Source organism: Diospyros lotus, chromosome 11 (assembly GCF_014633365.1).
Source record: "Diospyros lotus cultivar Yz01 chromosome 11, ASM1463336v1, whole genome shotgun sequence".
Lineage (NCBI taxonomy): Eukaryota > Viridiplantae > Streptophyta > Magnoliopsida > Ericales > Ebenaceae > Diospyros > Diospyros lotus.
The window spans coordinates 26926737-26945445 of NC_068348.1; the positions used below are offsets into that span (position 1 = coordinate 26926737).

General features: G+C 34.6%; 2 protein-coding genes across 8 annotated transcripts; both read left to right on the forward strand.

The window, feature by feature from the left end:
* Positions 1 to 341: 341 nt before the first annotated feature.
* LOC127813284 (ubiquinol oxidase 2, mitochondrial-like) lies at positions 342 to 2832 on the forward strand. 2 transcript variants are annotated; one of them, XR_008026099.1, is made up of 6 exons: positions 342 to 849; positions 1349 to 1477; positions 1593 to 2081; positions 2379 to 2452; positions 2591 to 2673; positions 2772 to 2832. XR_008026099.1 is itself a non-coding variant. In XM_052354183.1 (4 exons), exons 1-4 carry the CDS (start codon positions 469 to 471, stop codon positions 2436 to 2438), a joined length of 1059 nt encoding a protein of 352 aa, XP_052210143.1. In that variant the 5' UTR covers positions 342 to 468; the 3' UTR covers positions 2439 to 2573. The 2 variants fall into 2 exon arrangements, 1 of the variants encoding a protein (XP_052210143.1); XM_052354183.1 differs by lacking the exons at positions 2591 to 2673; positions 2772 to 2832 and having other exon boundaries at positions 2379 to 2573.
* On the forward strand, positions 2533 to 18678 carry LOC127813282 (uncharacterized). Of its 6 annotated transcripts, none has more exons than XM_052354178.1 (10): positions 2533 to 2673; positions 4673 to 4810; positions 14424 to 14595; positions 14741 to 14818; positions 15136 to 15499; positions 15653 to 15765; positions 15917 to 16081; positions 16219 to 16358; positions 18042 to 18134; positions 18242 to 18678. In XM_052354178.1, the coding sequence occupies exons 2-10, from the start codon at positions 4776 to 4778 to the stop codon at positions 18387 to 18389; spliced, it is 1308 nt and encodes a 435-aa protein (XP_052210138.1). In that variant the 5' UTR covers positions 2533 to 2673; positions 4673 to 4775; the 3' UTR covers positions 18390 to 18678. The 6 variants fall into 6 exon arrangements, with proteins under 6 accessions (XP_052210138.1, XP_052210136.1, XP_052210137.1 ...); XM_052354176.1 differs by lacking the exon at positions 2533 to 2673 and adding an exon at positions 3673 to 3818; XM_052354177.1 differs by lacking the exon at positions 2533 to 2673 and adding an exon at positions 3676 to 3818 and having other exon boundaries at positions 4676 to 4810.
* The last annotated feature ends 31 nt before the right edge of the window (positions 18679 to 18709 follow it).

Genomic DNA, 18709 nt, shown 5'->3' on the forward strand with positions numbered 1-18709 from the left:
TATTTCAGGTACATTTTGTAGTGTCAGCCTCGGGAAATCAATCGTACCATGTACTATATTATTATTTAGATATTCTGATATTACAAGGATGGATGAACATTACTTGGGGACAGTTTAGTCATTTCGTCCTCGTCCCGTCCAGAGAACGTTGGACATTCGGAACGGGACCATTCAAGGAAGAAGAGTAACTGAATTGGACAGCCTGGAAGTCAAATCAACGCATTTAATTAAATGCTATTATACGTCGTCGTATCATCACACCGACTCATTTTAACCACGCACCTAACCATGGTTAGATCCTATTGTCCCCCCCCGCCTAACTGTATATATAATAAACCCTTCCCTTAAACCCTGATCACAGGCTGACAAAGAAACAGCGAACACCAAACTCAAAAGAAAAGTTTCCGTTCTTCCAAACTTCTCGCAGGTTCTTGATTTTCGACATTTGGGTTTGACGAGCCAGCCGCGATGTTGAGCCGAGGCGCGACCAGGGTGGTCAGGGCGGCGGCGGCGGGGGGGGCCGCGGGTCCCAGGTTTTTCTCCACCGTCACGACGCGTGCGGCGGCGGCGGAGATGGCGGCCGCGGGTATCTTCAATGTGAGTAAGGCTCCGGAGAGAGCGGCGTTGACGTGGGTGAGGTTTCCGGTGATTGGTGCGCGGCACTGCAGCACCACCGTGGCATTGGATCACGGCAAGGATCGGAAGGAGGAGAAGCAGGCGGCGGAGGCTCCGGCTGGAGGCGCTGCCGCTGGAGGGTCCGGTGAGAAGGGCGTGGTCAGTTACTGGGGGATCTCGCCGGAGAAGGTCACCAGGGAGGATGGCAGCGAGTGGCGCTGGAACTGCTTTAGGGTGAGTATTCTTGAAATGATCTTTCGATGGTAAGAGAACGTTACATAGATCTGATATTGCTTTCGTTTTCATTTATTTCGTTTTACGTGGTTTGCGTTTCCGATTGAAATCAAAAAAAAAATTGAAAAGGTTTAATGAAACAGTACTTTTGCATGCATCATATATTCATAATATAATAGAGATTTAACATGAAATATTAGGGGTAATTATGGTTAAGTAGATTGGACAAATCAATGCGATTGCGTTGAGTTTAGGCTAGGCCGGGGGTTTAGTTTTGATAATCGAGTCTGTAGTTTAGATCTCAGATGTGATTGAACTGATAGATATGAAGTCCATTTTCTTGAAATTATCTTTTCTTTTAAATTTTGTGAAAATGGTTGCTTCGATCAAATTTTAATTTAGTTGCTCATCCACGAATCAAAATCATATAAAATAATTCTTTTCCGAGCTTTTCATTCCCCGTTAATGGCGGTTTGTTTTTTTATTTTGAACGTTGAAGCCGTGGGAGACGTACAAATCGAACCTAGCAATTGATCTGAAGAAGCACCACGCGCCGGTGACCTTCATGGACAAAGTTGCTTACTGGACCGTCAAGTCTCTCAGAATTCCGACCGACATATTTTTTCAGGTACCTCCGAAATTAGGTTCAAGTTTTCTAGTTCGGTAGCTTGCCAATCGATCAAACTGTTTATATCAGTCCTGGATCGAAAGTTTCTAATCGCATGATCCAAACGCGTTAACAGAGGCGATATGGCTGCCGTGCTATGATGCTGGAGACCGTGGCGGCGGTTCCCGGCATGGTCGGCGGCCTGCTGCTGCACTGCAAGTCACTGAGGCGGTTCGAGCACAGCGGCGGCTGGATCAAGGCGCTGCTCGAAGAAGCCGAGAACGAGAGGATGCACCTGATGACTTTCATGGAGGTGGCCAAGCCGAGGTGGTACGAGCGGGCTCTGGTTTTCACGGTGCAGGGAGTTTTCTTCAATGCCTACTTCTTGGCGTATCTCATCTCGCCGAAGCTGGCTCACCGGGTTGTAGGGTACTTGGAGGAGGAGGCAATCCATTCCTACACGGAGTTTCTGAAGGAGCTGGACAAGGGGAATATTGAGAATGTTCCGGCTCCGGCCATCGCTGTTGATTACTGGCAGCTGTCGCCGGATTCGACTCTCCGGGATGTGGTGATGGTGGTTAGGGCCGACGAGGCTCACCACCGCGATGTCAACCACTTTGCCTCGGTAACAATCTTCTTCTATTCTAATACCACTGATTAGGATTGAGTCACACACATTACACACAAAGATTTGCATCCTACAATAATGAGTTAAATTCCCTCATTCGATGATGATTTAGTTTTTAAGCAGAAAAAATATAAACTGTCGCGTCTTATGGTTTTTGAATGAATAAAACTTAAACTCTGCAATTTTCAACAATTTCCGATATCTAGTTGTTCTATCGCAAAATTAATTATTATTGAGTTTAGGCATACACCATAGACAGTAGAAACTGAGATTTTTTTGGGGAATGAAATGCAGGATATACACTACCAGGGACATCAGCTGAAGGATGCTCCAGCCCCACTTGGGTACCACTGAAGGATGTGAACATCGTAATCTGTTTGATGACTTTGACAGCATGAATGACCTATAATAATGATGAAGTTTGTTTTTGAATCTTTTGGTGTATATAATTTCTTCAAGCGCATGATGCTTTTTGTTGCTTCTTCCTTATGCTCTGCTGTGCATAGGTGTTGAGGTTGTGTTACAACATATGGGTTGAGGAGTACTTTATATAAAGTTCAATCATACAATCCAGTTTCATTGGGGCATGGTAATACTTGATTACAAATTTTCCTTATTCTAGTTCATTTCATGGCTTGTTATTGGTGAAATTTAATAATGCATAATGATTTATGTTTGTTTCCAAAGGAAAATAAGGCCCTGGAGAAGGAAGATAATCCGAGCCATTGTAAGTGAGTTAGAAACTCGTAGAAGCAGCCTCCTACTGAGTCAAAGAAAGTCTGGCACGGTCTAACAATAGAATTAGAAGTTGTGGAATGACATACCTTGATCCCCGTGAGTGGGTAATGGTAAGAAGTCATAGCGGGTATCTCAATTCGTTATGGGTATTCACCACTTTTCTATGCTGCTAGTTCTTCCTGGCTGAAGAAGATTACAGAGTTCCTCCATTTAACTGAGAAACTGAACTGACTTGATTTTATTGGATGAGAAACTGTGTAATGTGGTTTGAAGCGAGTTCTGTGAGGACTTTCTGCAAGTAAAAAGAGAAGGTTTAGTGGGACAAACTATGGAAGAAGTAGAGCAGCATAGGTAGCAACAGGAATGGCCATTCGTTTCCATCTTCTTGACAGAGCAAGGCGAGAAGAATGAGAAGGAAGATCACACTCAAAAAGTATCAAAAATACCATTTCATGTTCCATTCATCTTCCTCTCGTGATCTGGCTTTACCGGGTAATGAGGTTTGCAAGAAGGCGTGAAAACACCAATAAAGTAAATGACGAATATCACTATAAGAGGGCCAATAAGAATCCAACTGACCAAAAACGTCACAAGAATCAGTGTCAAGAGGAATTATGACCGTCCTGCTAAAGAAGTAAATCAGAAGCAGAGCCAAAAGTGGGATTACTAGAACAAAATCCAGAGAGGTTTGCTCTGCATCGAAGACTAATGACGCACTGTTCATCATGGAGCTTCTACGGATGACCAGTCCCAAGGCGAGCACTAGCAGAAATGGGATCAATGGAGATGGCCTTCTTCCCATTTCACAAGGCTCTTTGAATCGAACAAAGACACTAGCTGGCTAGCTGTATGTGGGTTTAAGTTTAACAAGGTTGAAGAAGAAGGAGAATGAATTGTTTGTCGTGTGATGGTCGTGAGAATGCAGCAAAAAGAATGTGTTGGCTTGGAAAAGAAAGAACGGATCACCATAACAGAACAGAACAAAAAGAATGGAGGGTAATGTTTTATATATAAATAAGAAAGTTAAAAAAATAATTTTATTTAATTTTCATAAAAAAATATTACTAAAATGAAAGTCTGCATATTTGGTCCAATTTCTTGTATGGAATATGGGGGGTTAAATGGGGTTTTCACCCTATTTGCCACTAATGAGTGCTAATACATGGGGGTTGAATAGGGTTTTTCACCCCCATTTTACTATTGTAATTGTACTAAGTTCGAGAAATCAGACTAAAAAAACAAATAGTGAATCATTTTTTATAATCATTAATTATGAAATACTGTAATATTACTATCCAATTAATTTTAATTTATAATTACTAATAAGTCACGTTATCTAAATAAAAAATATAAAAAAAATCTTAAATAAAGGTTTATTGAATAGTGTTGGATAGTTGTACTTTAGTTTTTATTTTTTTAGATAAAATTTTAAACAAAATAAGTTTAGCAGAGGGTAAAAACTTGTTCACAAATTTATTCTAATTTAGACAGGTTATAAGTTTAAATCTTGTTAAATTTAAAAAGGTAAATTTTTATAACAAAAAAAAATCTTGTTAACATAGTTAATTTTTATTTTTTAAATAAGACAAAGAGTATATTAGGAATAAAAAATTTGATAAAAATTTAAACACCAAATATTTAATAGAATAGATTACAATTTTATATGGCAATAAAAGTCGGATATCTTTCTTTGCAAGAATATGAACTCAGCAGACTTCTTCTTACAAATGCTTCCATATTTTTATTTATTTATTTATGTACAAAGTTATTTGTGTAATTCAATGTATGGCAACCTAAAGTGCTCAATCATATATATGCAAATTGATTGTGTGGTGCTACTGATTTGGAAGGAGATGGAAGAGCTTTCACCTACGTTTCTAGCTGTCTGTCCTCCCAAGGAAAGGAAAAGGCGACGCAGAATTGGTTGAGAAAGCTGGCTCAAAGGCAGATCACATGTTGGATCACCTTTTCAATTCCAACCAAAAGAGGTAAAAGTGTTCTTCTTCTTCTTCTTCGTTCTTGTTGTTATCCTGTTTGATTAGAGAATTGCTAAACAATCATGGATGGAGAGACGACATTTATGAATAGCCAACATGGATGCATCCAGTTTCAGTGAAAACTAACACTGACTGACGCCTATTATGAAGTAGGAACAGGATGGTTTCCCAAGATGTGTGGAGTGTAGGAGCCCTGGGATTGGACCGCCGTGCCTAGCAGATGGTTAGGAGGGTTTAGGTTGGTTCTTAGTTAGCTTTGATTAGAGTGGCAGCCTAATTGGTGTCTACCCAAAGTTATGATGCTAGGACAATGGCGATTCCATAATTGCCCATTATTAGCGATGGCTGCATATACATCTTAGGGCTTGAATTGACCTGGGTTTGATAGGAATTTTGATTTAGCCAAATCCTGATTGGGTTCCTAATTTTAGATTTAGAATTAGTCTAATTATGAGTGTTTAAATTCCAATATAAGATGGGCTTTATGGTCATGGAAATTAACCCCCCCAAAAAAGTGATAAAAAAGGAAAATCTAATTATACTTAATAGAAAATGTTACCCATGAAATAAAATAAGAGGAATAATGAAAAAAAAAACTAAGGAAATAAGATAGCAGCCAATTTTTAGTCCTCTACTTCTACTTTTTGCCGCCATTATTGGCATAATTGCCCTTGAGCGACCTCGATACTCATAGTATCGATTACGTCAGGAGAGATAAATCGTAGGTTGAAACTTTAACTCTTGTGCATGACAAGAATCGAATTCACAACCCTATCGATTAACACTGACATATTAGTCATCCGACTAGAGATGACAATTGCAACCGAAACTGTAGAGAATCGAACCGAAATCGAACCGATCAACGAGGTTAAAAATCGTTTGACTGTATAATAGTTTGGTTTAGGGAAAAAATCGAACACTGTTTTAATGGATATAGTTTGATTATGGTTTTCACTAAATCCAAACTAAAACCCGAACCGAAATCGAACCGAATGTGTGGGTAATCAAACAAACCAAACCAAACCGAATATACATGTATATAATATATATTTATTTATTTAATTAATATATTATATATACACATAATATATATATTAACTAATGCATTTTTTATAAGTATTTTAACTAATGCATTACAAATATATAAAATATTTAACATTTATAAGGTAATTAACAAATAAAAATAAAACCTAATATTAAATTATTTAATTTTTATCAATCAAATAATTATATCCAAAAGGTTTGAAGTTAATTTGTAATTTTATGCAAGAAAAATGTAACTTTATTAGAGTTTTTCTTTGTTTGTTATGGAGTTATAAATATTTTTTAATGAATGCTATTTGCAAGAGTTTGTCTTCATTTGTTGGTATGGATCAAACTAAAAAAATCATGATTAAAATCGAAATCGAATGGTTTGGTTATGATTTTTAATTTTTAAAAACAATGGGTAATAGTTTGATTTTGGTTTTAGTAGTTTAAATTTGGGGTGATTATGATTTTGACAAAAATCGAAATCAAATCAAATCATTACTAACCCTATATTCGACCGTTCGATCTATACCTTGTGGGTATTTTTTTGCAGCCATTCTTGTTAGGAAGGATGTATTCTATTGACTAGAATAACTAAAACAAAATATAGGTCAATTTAGGTTCATGGAGTTAACATTGAAATTAAACTAAATCGGTTTCAATAAGTCTATCATAGACCTATTCTCCATTTAACACTTCCTAATTATCTAGTTTTGTGTTGGTTGTTAATTTTATCTAAATTTACTGACACTTTTAACATATCTAATCTTAATCGAGATATACAAGTGGACTAAATATAGGAGGTAGTATTTGTTAACCTAAATATAGATCGAAAAAAATAAGGTATGAAAATTATTTTAAATTTTTATTATTTCTAATATGTTTGTTAAGTTTTTTTTTTTTTAGTAATTTATATTTGTTTATTAAGTTTATCTAGTAATCTTTAGAAAAGAAGTCATGTGACTTCTTATTTAATATTTTTTATATATGCATATCTCTCTCTCCCGAGTCTCCCCCCTCCCTTCTTAAGATAACCGTATCTTAGATTTTACAAATAAGAAAAAATGACTAATATGTTATCTAGTATTTAAAAATAATAATAAATAATTTAATAAAAATCTTAGAATGATTTTAAGTCTTATTTTGATTATTCTATATCTTAATCTAAAAAATATTTTAACTTTATTTTAATATAATTTTATCTTACTCATTTTAAATATAAAAAAAAACTAATATAAAAAATTAAATTGTCTTCTTAATCAAGTGTGAGAGCGAGTAAAGTTGATACAAGTCAAACTTACTACTTTTAGAAATTATATTCTTACCAATTATTTTTTCTTTCTCAATTACCACTCTCAATAATTTTATAAAATTTATTTATTAAGGTAGTGTTTGTTAATTACGATATAGAACAAAAAATATAGAATATAAAAAATAGTGAAAAAATGATTTCTGATATTAAGTTTTCAAGATAAATTTATTTCTTTTTCGTTTTGAATAATTTATTTTGAATTTTATAAATAAATTATCTCGATAAAATCTTATCTTACTCATTGTAATAAACACTACCTAATTGGTATGGTATTACTAAACCATTTGAAAAATCAAACAAGATGCCTAGGCATGGTACATGATAGTAACAAACTTTAGGTTTAGGTTTAGTTGGTCATTAATTAATTTAAGTATGATTGTACAATCTAGCTAGCTACACCTAATTGGTGTTTAACCAAATTAAGTTATAATAATAAGGCAATGGTGATTAAAGAATTAATAATGGGGCACTATCTAGCTTTGATTGCATATGCGACATTAATTTGATCTTATGTCATATTGTTTATATCAAATTAAGCATCTACCATTATATTTTATTACTCTCTTGTTCTTACTTTTTCTTTTTTTTGTTATACATTAAAAAGTAAAAGAAAAGAAATTAATATATATATATATATATGATTCAAAGGGAGAAATTCTGTTGCCTTACAAGACTTAGGGAAGGATTATAGGTTGCCCTTTATATTTTAGTAAACATGTTATTTTTATAACTCCAATAATCTCATCATCTTTAGATTATATTTTATTTTAATGAATTATTAAGGATAAGAATATTCCATATGCACTTCAAAAACAATGAAATACCGAATGAATGAAATAATTAAGGCTACGTTCTCTTTGTCATTTTTAAGTCATTTTTAGTTTTTGATTTTTTAAAATAACGAAAATGCATTTTTTTTACCATTTTTAAAAATAAAAAAAATTATAAAAAAAATCCAAAATCAAAACACGAAAAACGAATGTTGTTTTTCGTGTTTTGGTATTATCTTCCCATCTTCCTTTCTTTTTTCATTTTTCCTCTCTTCAAGCCATCATCGTAGCCACTATTTCTTTCTTTCTCTTCCTCTCTTCATTCGCCACCATCGCTGCATTCTCTTCCTCTCTTCAAGACCATCATCGCCACTGGCCAGATCCACTGCCACTGCTTCTTTCTTTTCCTCTCTTCAAGGCCAAATTCGCGGCCACCGCAGGCCAAATGTGGAATGAGTATCAAAGGTCTTATACATAAGTCTATAATTTTATTTTATTGTTTTAATTTTTGAAGTGTGTTTATTTCTAGTATTTGTATTAAAACTTGTAATCGGATTGTTTGATGCAATCTTATCATTTATAATTACATTATACAATACCAGTTGATGTCTTTAATTTTTATTTTAATAATTCCTATTTATAATCACATTATGATCTCACTTGCTAATTTTTTTCAAGTCAAATTATTTATTTATTTAAATTTAAGTTTTACCATACTCAAATTAAGTCATTCATACCTTATATTAAATAACAAATATAAAAGACCCGTATTATTTATATAGTACATGGTTTTTATGTGTGTAACATGTTTTAAATTATATCATAGTACCCAAACGAATAAATAGCATAAATTTTGCCCCAATTCAAATACTGCCATTTTGGAGGATGGCTCACATGGTACCTCCCAGCAACTCCAAGTTTTAAATGTCCACGAAGTAGGGGTGTTTAAAAAAATCAGTGTATCACGGAAATCGGTTAAATCGAACCGAACCAATCGATTTTTTTTTTTTGGCGGTCGAAAATGGTTTGGATTCTGTCCAAACCACGCGGTTTGCGGTTTGAACAGTTTGCGGTTCAGTTTTAAACCGAATTGTCCAAGAAAATAATAAAAAAATTATAAACAAATTATTATTATAAAAATCTAATAATTGGCAGTCCATCTTATTTATTTTTTACACTATTTTATCTTTATTTTTTACTTCTATTTATTTACCAATATTTGTGTCTTTTTTTTTTACCATTTTTAAATATATTTTTTAGTAATTTTAAGTAACATTTCAAACCGCGGTAAACCGCACCAAATCAGACCGCAAATGTGGTCTGGTTTGGTTGACAAATTACACTAGTAATTTAGCGTGCTAAAAATAATTCAGATCGATCAAACCGCACTGCAAACACCCCTATTATAAAATTTCAGCTAATAACATATGTGGCTGCGGATATGCTCAATTCTATTGTTGGGTGTGGTCACAGCTTATGATGGTGGCTTTGATGTTTTTGAAATATTTTTTATAGTAAAATATTAAAAATATATTTTTAAATTATTTTTGTAATTTAAGAAACATTTTAGAATTATTTTATAATATTAAAAAATATCAAAATATGTTTTCATCCAGAATAGTCTAAAGGCGAAAAAAATATATTTCATATATTATTTTTTAATATCTAATTTTTATATTAAAAATTATATTTATAAAGATCTTTATAATTTTCTTATTTATGTATTTTTTTTTTTACGTTTTCTTTTCTTACTTTTTAAAAAATGTCAATTCTTTCATTTTCATTTGGTATTGTATCATTTTTTGTATAATTTAAGAATTATTTATTATTATTATAAATATATTATATATTTACTTTTACAATAAATAATGTGACAGCCATAGACCAAAAAGTAGTTCCCTTGTGACTTGTGAGAAGGAAGATGAGATGAGATGATAGGGTTGGAATTGGAAGCAGTGCCCAGCCGGCATACACGTATACGTCAAGCGGGGACGGGCCGGGCCGGGCCGGACTTCCTTCAATAATGGAGACACAGAGAGGAGGGGTCAATCTTATCATCATCCTCGTCATCTCCTCCACATAAATGTATTTTTTTTTACCAATAATCAGGGAAGATTTTCATTTAATTGACTCAAATTTGTTTATTAAGGGTGTTAATTATAGAATACTACTATTATTTTACTTTGGGTGAGTGTTACTTTGTTTGGATAAGGAGGCTCAGCAGTTAAGCTAATATTCTCTATGTCATGTCATGGGATGTGTACTTGGGGGGTGGGGATTGTGTTATTTCAATTGATTATTGATAGTGTGATTTGAAAATTAATGAGACGAGGATAGGGATTGGAATTAGGTCGCGTTATTAATTAAGAGAAATGGGATAAATAATAACTACAAGATATAATTTTATAAAATGGGCATCACCGACTTACTTATGATATGTGTATATAAAAAAAACTTACAAATATTGTATTCGTTCTTATCGTTTTCAAAGTAGATCAATTCTTCTAGTTTATCTTTCTAGAACCTTTAGATAGTATTTGATAATCAAGATATAGATCGAAAAAAAGTAAGATATATATAACGTTCGAGACTTTTATCTTTTTTAATATACTTTTCTAAACTTATCAATGACTCTTAGAAAAGAAGTCACGTGACTTCTTATTTGATATTTTTCATCTATGTTTATCTCTCTTCCTCAAAATAATCATATCTTGAACTTTATAGATAAGAAAAAATGAAGTATATATATGTCTTCCAATATATTTCAAAAACTTTAACAAACAGTTTAATAAAAATTTTGGAATATTTTTCAAGTTTATCTTGAACATTTCATATCTTGATTCGTAAAGTATTTCAACCTTCATTTTGATATAATTTTATTTTACTCATTTTAACAAATACTACTTTAGTGTATATATTATACTTTTCTTTTGTCTGACTTAGATATTAGAGCGCGATTTCAAAAGTGCATGAAAAGTCCACCTTACACCATGTGTTGCACGTTGATTCAAGCGAATTCATCAAGATCATCAAGAAAGAAGATCAAGATTAGACTAATGTTGTCTTCAGGATATAGATCAAGTGATTGACCCATGATAATTTGAGATTTGTATTTAGTAGGTCATGAGTTCGACTTCTTGTTCTGTGTTGTGAAACAAAATCTCCACTTACGTTGTACTTTATTTGTTGAAATCAAAGACATGAATGACGAAAAATCGCGCAAGAGCAATAATCCCAAGATCAAACTAATATTAGAAAATCAAAAGACCAAGATTTCCAAAATTAATTGATTTAATCCGAAAATATAATCTTCATCCAATAATAGTCACTCTCTAGTGGGCATGCGTTACCTTGGTGACGAATGTGTATCCAATAATCTTCTATTATATGTAAGTTAGAATAGGTAACGTTATTTATTAGTAATTACTCAAGTCATACAAGTTAAAGTAATAATTGTAACTTGACTTTGTAGAAAGGGCTATAAATAAATAGGATGAGAGATACTGTACAAGCAGCATTAATATTACAGGAAATGTGTATTGAAATGGGTTGGCAACACGTGTAGCCCTCAGTGCTCATTTTTCACATGAAATAGGCTTTTTTTTAAATTCATTTATTAGGGATATGACGAGGGCCTCATTACAACTATTTGCAAATTTAAAAATAATAACAACACATAGTCCAGATAATATTTTCCGTGTGATATTCAACAACCTTATAGCTGTCCTGTCTGCTGCCCCATAACCAACCTAATCTTCTTGATCTAAAAGAAAAGGGCTCAAACCTAAATTTATATTTGTTTTATCACCTGTTAGAATAAAGTAAATGTGATGCAATCGCATAATGATACCACCTAAGAAATCAAGACCAATACCCCAAGTTGAGAAAGAAATAACACTTTTTAAATGTTATCATGAATGTGTAGATCTATCTATAAAAGATAGAGATGATACCTTTTTTTGTTTTTTTTTTTAAATTTAAAAAAAAATTATTGTCAACTCAATATATTCTCATTATGTGTATGCTCAATCTCATCATGAGTGTTGCTATTGAAAGTACAAGCAGTAAAATTTGTAGATCAGATGTTCAAGTTAGGATAGAGTTAGGCAAGGAGCAAGTACCTTAGTTGCACGTGCATGAGACAAGTGGCCAGTTACTTGTTTGGGGGAAAGTTTATCATTGTCCAGGAGAACTCATGTTTCTATACGTGAGTGAGATCAATTGACCTAATTTTCTTGAATAATCAATTGTTGGATTTGAACAAGCAACACAAAAATTGAAGATGGAGAGCGAAGGTGATTGCTCAAGGAAAGGTTCATTGTCCAAGAGAGATAATCCACTATTTAGGAGAGTGATTGTGAGGTAGAAAATAATCAAAAGACACGCAAGGATTTTTTTTATATAGGATCTCTGATACTCATGTCAAATGTAATCTTTATGGTGCCATACATAAGTAGGTGAATGCTATAAAGAAGCAACTTAAGTTATATGGGATGAGTATAAATCGTTCTTCTAAAAGGATAAACAAGTGAAATATTGTCCTTAGGTGTAATTAAGAAGATTAACCGTCGAAAGATCCATACAATGTATAAGTTGAAGGGTACTTATACCCCCCTAAATGTTGGTGAACGAGATATATGGTACACATGCATGGAGTTACATAATGTTATCCCATGTTAAGCATGAAATAAGCCTAGTGAAAAACACTTTTGAAGGAGTAGTCATTTGAGAGAATGAGTGCCTAGAGGTGGTTTTAATTCGCGGGACAATGATAGGGTAATAGTTGTTCTAGAGAAGGTCTCCCTTGTTGTTTTCTTGAGAGAATGACCCGATTAAGTTTGTGCAGTGTAATACTTGTGTGTGAATGTTATTCTTTCGAGAGAACTTCATTTTCAATTAAAAAGTTTTACTTTAGTCTTCACGAGAAGAATTTATTTTCTCGAGAAAAAAAGATATTTTTTTAAAAGAATCATATGTTGTCTCAAAAGGTAGGCTACAACAAAAAGATTATTTAAATAACATGCAAGAGTGATCCAAATTACTATAAATAATTTTAGTTGAATTATCATTGATAGTATTATCAAGTTTGTTTATGGTTAAATTCCATTCTTTTTGGGCTGAACTGATGAACCCCACTTTTATGGATTTAAATTTTATATAACACACACAAAAATTTGAAATTTATATTACTTGTTCAACCTGACTTGGGTTGAGAGTGGATTGAAAAAATAAAATTAAAAAATCTATTAAGATCAACAAATCCTATTGAGTTTAATAAATTTGTTAATAAATTAAATACTTAATGTTTATTTAAACCGTTCATATTAATGAGTTTGAATTCAAACCCTATAAATTCATGTAACAGCGTCCAAAACAAGTAGCAATATTTAACATATTTTTGCCATCAGGTGGAAAGAACTCTTGCCGCTACCCCACTTGGCATCCCAAGCAAGGGGTAAGACAAGTGAATCGAATGTGGACATTTGTATGGTAATAATAATAATAATAATACAAACCCTCGTAACATTCGGAGTTATGCGCAAACATTTGCAAGTACAGAAGGAATAAAAAAGGGGGAACTTGATTCCAATTTCCAAGCGTTCGCCCCCTCTCTTTGACACCAAACTTGGCTCTTCACCCATTTATACCCCCACCACCGTCTTCTTCCTCTATCTTCCAAGCCAAACCCATAGACGAGAGCAGGAGCAGGAGCAGCAGCAAAAGAAAAGGAAAGTTGCCCCTGGTAAAAATTTCACAGACCAATTACTCTATCTGTCCATTTCCAATTGGATATGCTTGGATAATTGAGTACCCAGTGGACGAGATAGAGCAGAGGAATTGGGTTTTTCCTTAATGCTGCCATTGGGGCACAACCAGTTTGCAAAACGGTGTACTATGGATCTTGAAAGCCTGCATCTTGGAACGTTGCTTTCCGGTTCTTGTTCTTGTTCTTCTTCTGTTTCTTCCTCTCCTTCTTCTTCTGCTGCCTCAAATTCATCTGGGTTTTGCTTGGTCCTTGGGAGTTTTGTTGCTTTGGTGCCCAAATCCATGGCCTCTTCAGAACCCACATCCCCATTCACTGTTTTTCTGTCCATTTTCACTCCCAAGTCCTCTTCTGTAGCAGATAATCACGCATGACTCTCTAATTCCCCATTTTCTCTTCTTTTACTGTGTTTTCTTCCTGTTTCTCTCAATTTCTTTCTCTTTCTCTATTTCTACAATGTCTTGTATTTTGCTCGCTGGCTCGTGTCATCATCGGATGGCTTCCATTGCTACTAGTGGAAGTTACTGTGATCCTTGGAGTTTCAGGTAATCACTGCGATTTTATTGAGAGAATAGTTGATTATGTTAGAAAACTTGAGGATTCTGAGTTGGAATTTGATGAATTTTAGTTTATTGCTTGTATTCTATTATGCGCGTACCAATTTATTAGAAGGTTGGAGAAGAATTTGTCGTAGCCAATGCCCCAATGTTTCTGTATTGCGATCATCAGGTATGATTACAATCGTCGTTGTTCTTGGAATGGGGATTCGAGTAAGAAGAAGAGCAGATTCAATCCCTCCCTGATAGGAGCTGAAAAGAAAATGAGGATGAGCTTCTCACCTCGGGCTAATTCGGCTCTCACGACTACACGAAAACCAGCTCAACCCAATTTTTATCAGGAGGTCTGTTTTGCTAATTTTGTTACCGTCTTCAATTCGTTAAATTGTCTGTTTAATCATCAATTCAGTAGTTTTTCCCAGATTATGTGATTGTATGTTTACTCATTTTATGGTATGCTGTTTTGATCAATGTTCTAACATTTAGCAGGTGCTCAAGGCGGCGAGGGAAAAATTCACTCAGGAGATATCCTTCCAGTCCAAAGACAAGGACATCTCCCTTGCAAAAGTAATTTACTTTCCCCTTTGTAATGCTATTCAAATTATTGTGATCAGATAATAGTTGCTATCCTGGATTACTTGCTTCTTGTTGACGTAATGGAGCACTTTTAAGTTATTCTCTCGTCTCCTAGTTGTTTGGGTGCTTTCAGAATGTCAGATAGCACATGCCTTGTAAAATTCAGAAGGCAGTCCTCTATATGTTACATCTGGAATTATTTTCTTCTTATAGTTTAGTCTGTTTGTAGTGGCATTCTGTGGACTGAAACAGTTATGCAGATTTATGTACTTTAAGATTTTATATTATCCCAAAACGTCATGGTGCAGGCTCTTCTATATGTTGGAGCTGAAGATGAATCATTTATAGCTTTCAATCGAGAGATGGATGCTCATTCAATTCGGGGTGAAAGGACAGATGCATCAATCCTGAATAGTGCCCAAGAATGGAATTCATTGGATACAATGCCTTTGGCCGGAAATAGTATCAATGAGTGGCTGAATGAGTTGGATACCATTGCCAATGAAGTAAAGGCAGAGTTAGTTTCAAGAGACATAGGTTGCCATTTGGTTGAAGTATTGGAGGCGGTCAACTTGGTTCTTTTTGAGTCAAGAGGTTTCAAAAGGCCACCTGTAGTGGTAGACCCAAAGTATTCATACTTGCATTCAGTTTTGAACTCTGGATGTGGCAGTGGTAAAGCTTCATCCTGCTCCTTGTTCAAATGCACTGCTTTTTTTTTTTTTTGGCAATATGGAGGGTGCTCCAAAAACTTTATCTGCAAATTGTCTATGTTATCTCTGTAGTTTGCACTGACACCAGCTGAGATATGGCTATCTTTGTTTGCAGCAATTTTACTTAGTATAATTTATATTGAGGTTTGTCGAAGACTTAATCTGACCATTGTGGGATCTCGAGTTGGGGAAGAGTTTTTGATTTGGCCCAAAACGGGGAACCCAGAGGTTTGTTGATATTTGAGCTGGTTATTGCAGACATTCTGTGTAATACATCCCTGCTAACCAAATGCATATCGCAGATTAGTTATATTTTTGTCAGTTCGTTATCATAAGGATCATAAAGGTTCTAAATACCCCTAATTTTCCTTCATATTAGGAACTTTTCAAGGTAACTTCAGGACACAGCATATTTGGAGTTGTGAATGGAAGGTGTGTTGATGACCCTAGGTCAAAGGCCTCAGATTTGAGTAGCAATTCGCTTTCGGGACTTGACATTGCAACAAACCGAGACATTATTGGGATTGCTCTGGCAAATTTAATTGTATGCTGTTATCTCTAAAGCATTTAGCATCATAGGAATATTCTGTCATTTAATTCATTTCATTTGGCCTGTGCCATTGAACTGCCCTCCTTCCCTCTCATGTATGAGTAAATTGAGTGGAACACAAATTACTGCAGAGACTTCACTGGAAACGAGCTTCAAGAACAAACCACGGATTGATGCTAACATCTCCATTGAGGCCTGTGCATGATTCTAATGGCAACTTTAGCAAGATAGATGGTTCAAACGTTCCTTTGGTCCGGCCCCAAGATCTGAGGTATTGATTCTATACTCCTTTTTGGCATTTTTTTACAACATTTCCTTTTCTTTCCTGACCATGCAGGCGCTTTTCTGTTGTTCCTACAGGTTCAAGATGCTAATTATGCAAGTTTGGCATGAGAAAGAGGAGAATTATGAAAAATGGACTCATGATATAGTTCCAATATTTCTAATTTCCTAATAAGGCTAATTGCTTTATTCTCTAACCACACTGTGATACATGATTGTGGTCTATGTCCGGCTTACAATCTGAACGTTGGTTCTGCAGCTTCTCAGACACAGCATTAGTGCAGCACCTCACTCTTCTTATAACTTAACATATTTAAGTCACATAATTAAGCAATATGAAGGTTGAACGAATATTCTTTTGGGTTATTTTGTTAAAAAAAGAAAAGAAAAGAAAGAACAGCTACATACTGTGATTTTGATGAATCTATATGTGAGCCTCCTTATAATAATTTTACCATAAACTAGGCTTTTGTTTTACCTAATTAATACGGTATGGTTGAGTACATGTCCCCTTTCACATGTTAGGACTTAAAATGTAACAGATGAAGTGGCAGGCTGGGCAACCTGTCTTGCATTTAGACTAACAATTCATAACGAGTTTACTTGTTTCTTATTTTAGCGGTTTGAACATAGGATATTCATGTACACTCATGTGGACATAATTCGAAATGTTAATTTTCTAGAGAAATTTACCGTCCACTTATTGAAACTATTCATCTTGTAATAAAGAACATAGCAGCTAGGTAAAATTGGATAGAGTGGATGAGTTTGATATTGATTCTGATCTCTGACATTGATTTGGATATCACATGTTTTATAAGGGATATTTTGCTACTAAGTAGTGTTGGGTCCTGTCCTTGTTACTGGTTGTGTCCCCTGTCTTTATTTTTATATTTCTACTTTCTCTTCCTACATTGTTAGCACCACTTGCTGATATTCTACTTCCATTTTGATTATTCTGCAAATAACCCGTGGACAACATTACTTTGGTGGAGGTTCCTAAACATGAACGTACTTTTTTCTTTTATGTTTTGAAATTGACATGTCAAGATCTGCAGAATCTTTTTCCTGTTTCACATGGTGCCTGTGTTTATTTTTCATAGTTAAAGCAAATAAAATAAGCAAAAAACAAAGCTGCATGTGGCCTTCCCACTAAACTATTCAATGGTCAATAGAAAATTAGTGTACAATGTGTACAAGGGGAGGTACCTTCTTAATGCTTCAGTGCACCTTGTGCTTCATTTCATTCGAGTCATAATATGAAACTAGGTGGCTTGTACAAATCTTAAGCACTGAGACATACCTGCCAACAGCGACTGTTGTGTATTTTCACTACCATGGCCTTGTCGTAAGGATTTGCCAAGCTGAAAGCCTGAAACTACATGCTTTGGATTGATCTTTTTCTATTTAAAACAGCTCATATTTTACCATTCAACAGCTAGCTCTTTATATCTTGAAGAGATAGGTCTGTGTTGAAGTCCTGTTCTCTTATATTTCTGGCTCAAGCTGCTATTCTCATTTCCTTGTGGAGTTTTAAATTTTGTGCATTAGATTACAGTGATTCCTCCCCTTTTCTTAACTTGTTTAATTTCTTGAAATAGTAATACACTTGTGATGGATTATGTTAACAAAAATAGAATCACGTATGGTATCTTAAAACTATTCTTTTTAGGCTGGCTATCATGGCTTCAGAAAGATTGTTGATTCTTCAGCCACATAATTGGGCTTTGAGGAGAGACCATGGACTGATGCTGTATTATAGTAGGTATGAAGTTCAATCTTCTTTGCCAACTTAGGTTGATGGGTTTGTCTATTCCTCGTTCTTTTCAAATTGTTTGATTTGGTACCACTTTGGGGATACGCATATCTCAGGGATTACGAGGCTGCTGTCCAAGAGCTAAGCATTTGCATGGCCTTTGCTCCGGAAGAAGAAGCAGGAGTTCTGGAACCATTTGTTGAGAAACTGCATCTACTGCGGCTTGAATCATCCTGGAAATCTTTGGTCACAAAGGTCCTGTGAAGAAGGTTCCCTGATTTATCCATGGGAAAACTGCGTTTACCTTTAACTCTTAAACCCGCATAAACTCTTATAGAAACCTTGGCATTGTAGCTACATTGCCAGTCGGCCTTTGCAGATCTGTAGCTTTGAGCGCATTGAATTGCATGGTTTTGATCGAAGGATAGGTGTTATCTTGTGTGTAGTTTGTACTTGGTTGTGTTCAGGCATGGAATACTGCTTGGAGACGTGATACATCAATAGCTACTGTTGTTTAATTATTACGAGTTAAAAGCAGCTGTGTTGAATTTTATTCTTCATGTGCATCACCCAAACTCTCAAAC

Bases quoted from the DNA above. Each gene is read 5' to 3' on its own strand.
- LOC127813284 (XM_052354183.1), top strand. From the start codon at position 469: ATGTTGAGCCGAGGCGCGACCAGGGTGGTCAGGGCGGCGGCGGCGGGG. The intron at 1,478-1,592 runs GTACCTCCGAAA...ACGCGTTAACAG, and splicing joins CGACCGACATATTTTTTCAG to AGGCGATATGGCTGCCGTGC. The intron at 2,082-2,378 runs GTAACAATCTTC...AATGAAATGCAG, and splicing joins ATGTCAACCACTTTGCCTCG to GATATACACTACCAGGGACA.
- LOC127813282 (XM_052354175.1), top strand. From the start codon at position 14,151: ATGTCTTGTATTTTGCTCGCTGGCTCGTGTCATCATCGGATGGCTTCC. The intron at 16,359-18,041 runs GTATTGATTCTA...TATTCTTTTTAG, and splicing joins GTCCGGCCCCAAGATCTGAG to GCTGGCTATCATGGCTTCAG. The intron at 18,135-18,241 runs GTATGAAGTTCA...CGCATATCTCAG, and splicing joins CTGATGCTGTATTATAGTAG to GGATTACGAGGCTGCTGTCC.